This window comes from Rhipicephalus microplus, chromosome 8, assembly GCF_043290135.1.
Source record: "Rhipicephalus microplus isolate Deutch F79 chromosome 8, USDA_Rmic, whole genome shotgun sequence".
In the NCBI taxonomy this organism is placed as follows: Eukaryota; Metazoa; Arthropoda; class Arachnida; order Ixodida; family Ixodidae; genus Rhipicephalus; species Rhipicephalus microplus.
This window is the reverse complement of record NC_134707.1, coordinates 11,731,319-11,741,738: the sequence shown is the minus strand read 5'-3', so window position 1 is coordinate 11,741,738 and position 10,420 is coordinate 11,731,319. Positions and strand designations below refer to the sequence as shown.

The 10,420-nt window shown below is 46.8% G+C and overlaps 1 protein-coding gene and 1 long non-coding RNA gene across 3 annotated transcripts in view; one reads left to right on the top strand and one right to left on the bottom strand.

The window, feature by feature from the left end:
• Window positions 1–851: 851 nt before the first annotated feature.
• Window positions 852–9,561, top strand: LOC142768806 (uncharacterized). Of its 2 annotated transcripts, none has more exons than XR_012885474.1 (3): window positions 852–1,332; window positions 8,434–8,659; window positions 9,302–9,561. It is a non-coding gene; the product is annotated as an uncharacterized LOC142768806 (long non-coding RNA). The 2 variants fall into 2 exon arrangements; XR_012885475.1 differs by lacking the exon at window positions 852–1,332 and adding an exon at window positions 2,304–2,544.
• The window catches only part of LOC119165709 (gastric triacylglycerol lipase), a 30,234-nt gene continuing 28,123 nt past the window's right edge, over window positions 8,310–10,420 (bottom strand). Inside the window, exons 8-9 of the mRNA XM_075871047.1 lie at window positions 9,054–9,122; window positions 8,310–8,634 (exon numbers count right to left, since the gene is read on the bottom strand). Of these exons, the coding sequence (XP_075727162.1) occupies window positions 8,380–8,634; window positions 9,054–9,122 (324 nt within the window). The 3' untranslated portion in view covers window positions 8,310–8,379. The remainder of the gene's footprint in view (window positions 8,635–9,053; window positions 9,123–10,420) is intronic.

Genomic DNA, 10,420 nt, shown 5'->3' with positions numbered 1-10,420 from the left:
TGAACTACAAATTAAGAATGTGTGTGTTAGAATGCCTCCAAACAACGTATGTGCTACTGAGCGTAGCACAGAAGCAGAAGAAGCGAGAAGTGAAATAGCAGGCAATACCAGCAGCACTTAATCATGCAACTTTCTTTTTCGATCACCACAGCGACGCACGCTCGAGTTTCTGTCTTGTACGTGAATGGAAATGAGACCGCTGACAGCCCAGTGTGTCAGCGTCGCTGGTACCCGACACGAAGTCGCATCTCACTGCTACCAACCAGCGCACGCTTATGATTAGCTTGGCAACACACAAAAACGATTAGCACCGAAGCCAACGAATGTTTCCGCGTCATACAATTCGCGAATACACTTATATAAGTACGTACGTTTTCACATCACGGAAATGTGTTGGCTAGTGCAAGGTTCGCTTTCAGCGATGATGAATATTGATGTTGAAAACAAACACAAACACAGTGCAGATAAAAACTCCTCCGTATGACCTACGCGATATTTCGGTCGTCGTATATGGTGTCTATGTTGCGACGGAAACTACCGTAGAGTTTTTTTCAGCCGATGTGCCTCGCATGTGCTGGTTCATACGAACTAGATGGTAGAGGCCTGCGCTGGATGCAGATGACACCGATCTGAATTGCCTCCGCGGTAGGCGAGGGCTCACGCTCAAACCTTCGAACCTCCGAAGTATGTTCGCACTCGTTTTTAGCACAGAAAGTCACAGATGAAAGCACAAGAACACCGACATGCTCCTTTCGCTCGGCCGACGATCGCACAGGGGTCCGGCGCTAGCATAGCCGGCCGGCGTTTGCTGGATTTGTCGGCGTCGCTCGAACTCGGCACGAAACCGCGTCACGCTGGTAGCACTCGCAGTCGTTCGTCGTTTCGTTGTCGTTCTAGATTACGAAGCGGTCATTCAGGAACGTTAGGAGTAGTTTTCATGCTTGCTTCAGCACTCGGCTGTGCCTTCGAAGCGGCGGCCATTAGGCACAGCATTCGGAGTCATCGCGGCCTCTGGTTGGTTGGCGCGCGGCCTCTGGTTGGTTGGCGCCGCTGTACGCGTGGTGACGTAGCGTACGCGAGGCGAAATATCAAGCCCGGCTTGATCCCTCGCGCCTGCTCGCGTATTCCCCTCCGAAGCCGACGCCGAGAGGCGCATTTGACGCTTTTGACGCGTAGACGCGAGCGAACGCGTGCCAGTGGTTGGCACTTTACGCTCTAAATAGATCGGCGTCCTGATTCTATCACTGAAATAATGTGATAAAAAATTTCGCCGCACTCTTTTGGAAGGCTTCAACTGGCCGACCTACATTTATACTCCACGTCTTTCGCAGAGTAAGTGTCGGTGTTGCCATTTCTGTATTTTGATTATGACCTACATTTATCCCCCACGTCTTTCGCAGAGTAAGTGTCGGTGTTGCCATTTCTGTATTTTGAATTATGTTTTGGTTGCACAATGGCAATAGTAAATTGTCACTGCTATGTAACGTGCAGTGTTTCATATCGAATACAGCAAACTCTGAACGCGTGCGGCATTATTTTTGAACAAGCAAAATATATCGATGTTCGTACTTACATTACCCAAACATAACCACTGAACGCTGTACAACTCGCAGCGCGAATGGGCGACCGTTCTCACTGTTACCCCTGTGCCGATTTGATTACAATAGCACGTCTGCAAGAATTCTTGATAGGGCGTTACAATGAAAATCGGCACTAACTTAATGAAAGGAAAGAAAAAAAAGGAAACTATTCATTTGATCGAGTGTAACCCGTGAGCGTAGAACGTGGCACTCTTCTGACTTCACTTCCGAATCGGGCTATCATTTTTTTTTCTTCGACAGTGCCCCTACACAACAGCCCGCAAACTTCAAAGTATATGGAGTAAGTTTACAGCATATCCGGATCTTTTGCAGAGGCATTGCACTTACAAGTGCGGCGCGAATCTACCACAAAAACGCCCATTTGAGAATATATGCGTCCAAGCATGGAATTGGCCTCACGTAAACGTTGGCCTGACATTTCCAAATGAGCGCCGAAGGTTTGTAAGAGGTCAATTTTTTTTTTTTCGCCACATGCAAGCTTCTGCTTCGTCAACAGCGCGGCAGCCTTTTCGACCATACGAATGGAGCGCCGCGGAGCGGAGAAAAGAGCGGGCCACGCCCACCTCTGGAAACACGCTCCCTCCGTGCGATTGGGATGATCGGAGAGAAACCCGCCACGCGCCCGCCATCTCGGAGGCCATGAACAGGGTCAACCTTGAAAATAGATATGTTATACCACGTTGCGCGCATTGAGAAGCGGCCGCATGGTTCATTTCTTTTCGCCGGGGCGCCAGCCCGGAAAAGAAGGCGATGCCCAGAGATCATTGCAGTGTGCCGCAATGCGTGGTATCGCGGTGGGATAATCGCAACGTATCATTCTGGAAAATGGCAATCGCGGTGAAAAAATGGCTACGTAACGGCGCAAATCGGAAACTTGCGCATTGTGAAGGTGACGGACACTGCAGTTCTCATCGATTCGCTCGCGACTACTTAATTCTGCTCGGTGAGTACACTGTTATTTAGCTTGTGTGTATTCTTGTCAATATTCAGGCTTATCTAAGTGCGGAGTCTGTGCTCTAGGAAATTCGTTGCGCTACGTGTGTGGGTGTACTTTCGCATATGCTTGTTTTTTTTTTTTGCGCAAGTCGTAGCACTACCTATTCTCAAATTAGGCAACTGTAATCTTTTCCCTCGGACATTTTTGATTCCGCATGTGTGTATACCATCATCATCATCATAAGCCTAACTACGCCTACTGTAGGACAAAGGCCTCTGCCATGTTCCACCAGTCAACTTGGTCCTGTGCTAGCTACTGCCGCTTTATATCCGCAAACTTCCTAATCTCATCTGCCCACCAGCCCCGCCGAGGTGGTCTAGTGGCTAACGTACTCGGCTGCTGACCCGCAAGTCGCGGGATCGAATCCCGGCTGCATTACCGATGATGGCGGAAATGTTGTAGGCCCGTGTGCTCTTGTTTAAGTGCACACTAAAGAACCCCGGGTGGTCGAAATTTCCGGAGCCCTTCACTACGGCGTCTCTCATAATCATATGGTGGTTTTGGGACGTTAAACCCCACAGATCAAGCAATCAATCATCTGCCCACCTAATTTTGTCTCCTCTCACCGGCTTGTCTTCTCTGGGAATCCAGCCAGTTATCCTTAATGACCAGCGGTTATCCCGCCTATGCGCTACGTATCCGGTCCATGTTCATACTTCTTGATTTCAGCTACGATATCCTTAACCCTGGTTTGTTCCTATACCCATTTTGCTCTCTTCTTGTCTCTCAAGGTTGCACCTATAATTTTTCTTTCCATCGCTAGCTGCGTCGTCCTCAATTTAAGCTGAACACTTGTCGTAAGCGTCCATGTTTCTGCTCCGTAGGTAAGTACCGGCAAGATGCTAATCTTTCATACATTCCTCTTAAGGGATTGTGGCAATCTACCAATCATGATTGGAGAATGCTTGCCGAATGTGCTCTAACCCATTCTTATTCTTGTATTTATTTCAATATCGTGGTTCGACTCCGCAGTTACTACCTCTCCCAAGTCGACATACTCTTTTACAACTTCAAGTGTTCACTTCTACTTATCTCGAAGCGCTATTCTCTTCGGAGGCTATCGTACATTACTTTCGTTTTCTGCAGAATAATTTTAACACACCTTTCTGCTCTCCTTGTCTTATTTAATAATCATGAATTACAATGCGTACCCTGAGGCGCCCGTGCCCGATTATGTCAATGTAGATGGCTTACTTTGTGTCCCTTCCCCTCTTAGGTCGCTAAGAAGGAGAGGGGGGGGGGGTTTGGCCAAACCCTATTCACACGCCTATGCTGCGGTGGATGCGTGCGCGTGAGTATGGTTGAGTTAGTGAATTCGACGTTTTATGATAATAATTAATGTGGTAGTACATGATAAGAAAAAAATTGATTACAGCCCAAGACTGCAGAGCTCATGGATCTTGAAGGGGCCCTGCAGCACCTTTTCAAGTAGCCATGGAATGAATTCACTGAAGGATCCAGCTTATCGTCTCACGAATTCACTGCTGCAAAAAAAATTTTAGGATCCGTCCTGTCCGGGCGGAGTTACACAGATTTGTCGCGCGCTGCAATTGCATTCTCTCTTCTCTCGTCCCTGAAAGATAAGCAGGGAGGAATGACATGGGGAAGAAAATAAGTCACGCGTGCCTCGTGACCTTGATAACTTTTTTTTTTAATACGCGGCTTTCCGCGGCGGTCCTTGTGACGAGCGAGTGGCACCATGCTCTTATCAGCCAATGGCCGATACAATGGCTGGGATGAGTGATTTCGATGTCGCGCTTCAGCGGTGGCGCCGTCCACACACCCACTGCGCATGCTCGCGTATCGTGTGGGCCCAGGAAGGCACCCGCAAAACTGTCTCTCCCCTCTCGCCTCGCAAGGCCAATGCAGGCAGCGTCTGCTGGTTAAAAAAAATCACAGCAAATCCACGAAGTGAATGATGATGAATGGGGCGAAGCGTTCGTGTGTCTATCCGTTCGTACGGACGGACGGATGAAAGCACGAACGGACGCAGGCATGTACGTACAAACGGACGGACGCACGGACCTACGGAAGCATGGACGGACGGACACATGCACGGACGGACGTTTCGTCCCACTCATCATCATTGGCTCCGCGGATATGCTATGATTACCACTAATGCCATCTAGTGTTGTTATTCCTAAAGGCACATACACACAATACCATCTATTGAGCAGCTCATAAACTAGAGGTGGCTACATGCTACCACTACTACAGAGGAGGGAACGACCCATGGCCTAAGGAGCTTCGCCCCTAAAAATGACTGCTCGCGCTGCCCAACCGTTCACTGGCCACTCCGTAAATGTAGGCACTGGATCGTGCGAAGCGTATGATGGGGAAGCTAGCTGGTAAGACATTTAGGAAAATTATAACTGTGCAAAAAAAAAACGAGATGCGAGAACGAAGTGGACAGGGCGATCGCACTGTCCACTTCGTTCTCGTGTCTCGTTTTTCGCGCAGCTATAATTTTCCTAATTGGATCGCGCGTTCGGAATTCAGTCAAGGGCGTCTTTACTAAGCTTTCACTTGACATTGAGGGCAACGCTTCTCCTTCATTCAATAATAACGATAATGAAGACAAAATAACAATTAAGCATTCCCAAACCATACCCAATTACACAACATTAACGCGATGCCCACACCACTCTACGATGCATTTACTCGAATTGCCCCCGTGGGAACATGCGGGCGGCATTTTTTTGCAGGTTTTGATAATTTATTGGGAATTCAAAACCGCGTGCTGCAATATATTTGACTCGCGTCTTCTCCTGAGCCTCGACGCAATGATCAGTAGCGTTTCTGAACTACCTCGAATGTGTTACAGTGTCCCTTTAAGTGAAACTGTGCAAAAAGAAAATGCAACTACTCGCTTGATATTCAATAAAACGCCGGAGACGCCGACCACAAGACAATAGAAAATTAGAAAGACGTTTCCGCACCCAGAACGTCAGCTTCGTTCACAATGAAGGCAGAAGCTAGGCGTTTAAATAATATACAGCACGTGGCCTAAACATCTTGCGGGTGTGGGGGCAGATTACCACCCATTCAGTTGAGCATGCTCTTTTTCCTGTTTGTATTGTGAAAGATTGCAGATACAATCTAGAAGTCAAGTCCATTTAGGCAACGAAGACACGTGCCTTGACCCTGTTAATGATACTTCAATGATTTTTTTTTATTTATTCAGTGATTCTTTCCGACCAGACGGGCATCCTTCGAAGCCTTGATTTCACTCGCTTGATATGTACAGATTACAACGCGAGGCGCGGTCACTCGAGGAGTGTGTATCACATGACGCCTTTTGGTGTCTGTATTGTACGGCTTATTTACATCCGTGCGTACATCAAGTGAGATACCAGCGGCTGCTCTGTGCATGTGGCACGTTCGCTAGCGGCGTTGAGATAGCGAGACGCTGTTCTCGTCCTCGACAGCCAACGTGTCATCAAAGCAACTCTGGCGCCGGATGTGTGCTTTCAAAATGCATCTTTTCATTATTATGGAGGTTTCTCGCACCTGTTAAATACTCTACCGTTCGCCGTTCAAGGCCGACTCTTGCGAGTATCTACGCTTCGTGAATAATATTTGTCCAGTGGCGTTAGCCCCTGTAGCTTTCGACGCTCCTATAATTTTTCCAGGTGAGGTGCAGTCACATGTGGCACGATACGAGCGTGACTGTTTCATGTAATGCAGCTAGTTTTTTATTTTTTGTGCAACGAGTGCCGAAAATGGTGATTGCAAGTGTGTTGGGAAAGATCAAAGCCGGTTAGTGCACGTTCATTTGTAAATGTGCTTACGGTGCAATTAACCTCAACTGAAGGACTCAAGACGACGGGAGCGACGTACATGGCGTTCTTATTTGTTCGTTTTAATCAGGGTGTGAGCGGCATCGTGCCATATGAGATGCACAATTAAGCCAAGCGTCTGATGTGCTCGGCACTTAAAAAAAACTGGGCAAGAAATACGGGAAGCACTTGCGACTGCCAATTAAGAAAGTGCGTAAGCACTCTGTCTATAAGACTCGCCGCTGCTGAGGTCAGCATCACCATTGTCAATGGCTGCACCATAACGACGCTGTTCCGACGCAGCCTTATCACTCGTCTTAGTCTCGTACAACTTTTTGGTGAAGTAGCATGTGACGTTATCGTACACGTAACTCGAAGTAGCTACCCGTTTCTGCTTCGAGGATTCATTTGCGGTTATTTAGCATTATTGACCTATATCCGAGCAAACCTTATTGGATGGATGGATGGATGGATGGATGGATGGATGGATGGATGGACAGATGGATGGATGGATGGACAGATGGATGAATGGATGGATGGATTGATGGATGGATTGATGGACGGGCGGGCGGATTTGGTTGGTGCATGTTCACCGAAATAGAAAGAGCTACATTGTTGACTCGGTGCTCAACGGGCCGAGTCGGACAATAAGCTCTCCAGCTTCTAGTCCGCCTCTGTGACGTCCTTTGTTCGTGCTGTTCCTCTTTATACATTGGCTAAACACCGTATCTGTCACAGTGCTGGAAATACTATTTGAAAACAGCGATGCCATAACATGGTAAGCACACGCCGGGAAGAAGAAACATGGGGGGACGAAACTGCAGTGATAATAACCAGTCTAGGAGGACTGCTATGCAATCCTGCACATTGTAAAGGGGTGTGGGAGTTTTAAAGATGGATAAAGAGAGAGGAGATAGCACGTACACACAAAGTCACACTTCACAGTCGTAAAAAAACCTTAAGGGCCAAACCTCATAAGCGCGAAAATGCACGCGACAGCGACGAAACAGGGCGTTCGCGCGACGTGTCGCGTGCTCGTTTTCGCGCGATCGCTCGGTTCTCCAGATTTGGAAACCGTCGCTCATCGCCCGGAAGTGCTGTGCTCAAGCAGCCAATAGCGAAATACCGGAAAAGACAAAGACTACACAGGTGCACGTGACCCTGCCCGAGTCACGTATGCGCAACAAGAAATAACGCAATGTTTATTACGCATGTGCATATAAAAATGCTGCAAGGCAATAATAAACACTTTCCGTTTCATTACACAACAATATATCTTTTGCAATAATAAACACTTTAAGTTTCATTACACAACAATATATCTTATTTTTAAATTGCATACCGCTCGCTATGTAGTTTTCTTGGTGCGAGTTGACGGCCTCATGCCAGCAACAGTGGAATTCGCTCGCCGAAGCCGTCGCGTGAATGAGGTTTGCCTGCGCTAGCGACTGATCGCGCGAAGCCGATCTACGTCGCGTCGCTTGTCGCTGTCGCGTGCATTTTCGCGCTTATGGGGTTTGGCCTTAAGTCTATAATCGCTGCTGCAAGTCTGTTGCGTTCAAAAAGTTAGCACCACCTTCATCGCCGGAATTCTACTGTAAGCAAAGACGTGCACAGTGAGGAGGTTGAAGGCGTTTTCTAAAGTTTGTTTTTTAGTTTCTATGTGTGTGTGCATACGTATAACAAGCATAGAGACATGCTCACGAACATAAATATGTAGGGGTCGGACAGTCTACCCCTTCCCTAAAAAACAAATCCTTATTTAAAAACAGATACGTTTATCATAAATCATAAAACTGGTAGCAAATCGTGGGCTACTGCTTATTTCACCTCACGCAAATTTTCGGAGATCTGCTACACTGTCATAATGCGTGAGGATTGCAACTGAATCTCTACGAGTGGCCGACCTCCATTCTGATAAAAAAACAACACTTCTTTCGAATTTAAACTCGTTTTTATGCGTACCAGTGCCTCTCCTTTCTTGCACGTGACATGCACTCGCTCATGCGCTCTCGTCGATTTGCTGCTTGATAATATCGATGGCGGCGTTGTGCAGGAAGTCGTTGGCTCTGTATCCGATTGCAAAGTCAAAGTGCCCGAAGGTCCTTTGTGGAACCACCCGATGCTGGATAACCCTCGGTCCGAGTCTGGCGACAAGGTCCTCGACGTCTCGTGGGTCGGCGACACTGTCGCCGTCTGACGAGAAGATCGCCCATGGTGTCGTGATGCGTTCCACTGGATAGGCTGGAGCTTCTGCCTGTGCAATCGACGTGCAAAATGAGGTATGGCAACAGAAAAAAAAATATTTATACACGTCAATTCCACAGTCCAGCTCACAAATTAGGTTCCTGGTGTTTCCTGTGTGTGGGCGTTGTTGCTCACGCGTGAACACTGTTTGTGAAGCGTGTGGACATCGCTTTTTGTAAATCAACACTAATCGCGTGTGAATTTTGCATTACTTTATTGTCATTGATAACTTCATGACGCGAATTATTGTGTAAGAGAAGAGGGGTAGCAAGTGCTTCCTAAACACATCCAATAAAAATAAGAATAGTTGTCCTAGTTGGTTCTAGATTTGTTGATTGACATAACCAAAATGCACCTGAAGTAAGTGCCATGGAGTGCTTACAAAACACTGCGGCATTTTCATAATTATTTTTGCAAAAAGAATATTACCTGACCGTATCGCTTCTGGTTCTCCTTGGCACCGTAATTGTACATGACGAAGTCTTTGGCCTTGTACATCTGTAAATGTAGCAACTGACGATCAATAGCGCATACACAACGCGCGTGCATGTCTCTGCAACCTTGACATCTTATGCGCTTCCGTATTTTCGTGCCTTCTTTCATCATTTGATTTGTCTAAGCCAGTGTCGGCAGCGCCAAAAGATGGAGGACTTAACTGTGCATCTTCATATTTTCAGGGGCGAAGCTCCTTCAAGCGGCACCTGTTCGTCCCTCGTTGTAGTCGTAGTGTGTAACAAGTGTTACATTTTGACCTGCAAGGTGGTTGGTGCTGGTGGGAGATTTTTCCTGTGCTTTGTTGAACAATAAAATGTTCGCGGCGTGCGCGTTAACTAAAAGCCGAATGCTCCTGTTTCTCATTCCTCATTAGCAGCCATTGGCATGTTCCAGTAGGAAACGTTAGTAGAAGTAGAAGTGTTAAAAGCCGAGTTCTGCTGTCTCTCATTCCCAGTAGCAGCCATTGTTTACCTCCAAGGTAGTGCCTGGTGTGATTTCTCCTGTGCGTGATTAAATAATAAGAAATTTTTGTTCAAAACGCTGTTGATTGATGAAATAAATCAAGGAAAGGCGCCAGGTGTTTTCTAAAAGCAAAACGAAAAGACGCCAGATGTTTCTAAAACAAAACAAAAAGATGACGCCAGCTGCTTAACGAAATACGCAAGGTGTTTTTTATCGGGCGAATAAACGGGAAAAAAATTTCACGGTACTACTTCCAGGAGCTTCGCCCAATCTCATCATTATTCGCCTCGTGGATCTGCCGTCAATTTTTTTTTTTTGTTGCTCAAGCTTGCGAGTTGTATTTCACGCGCATGGCTAAAAAGTCACAGCATATCAACCAGGTTAATGACGAGGAATGGGGCGAAGCGGACGGACGGATGGACACTTCGCCCCACTCGTCTTCATTCACTCCGTGGATACGCCCTGACACCTTTTTTTATTGACATGCAATGCAACTGGCTACTACGACGACATGGACATACGGCCCACGGCGCAAGGAGCTTCGCCCTTAAAATCATAATGCAATCCCTTTGCAAGTTATGCCACCTGGTTTGACGTATATGAAGTATGTTTATCTACAGCTTCAAGTCCATTACGCTTTCTAATCTTATCGTTCGCTAAAACAACTGAAATATAATAATAATGATAATAATAATAATAATAATAGTAATAATAATAATAATATCGATAGTTTTACGTCCCAAAACCATCTAATATTTATGAGAGACGCCGCAGTGGCGCTCAGGAATTTTCACCATCTTGTGTTCTTTAACGTGGACTGCCATCTCTCAGTACATGGC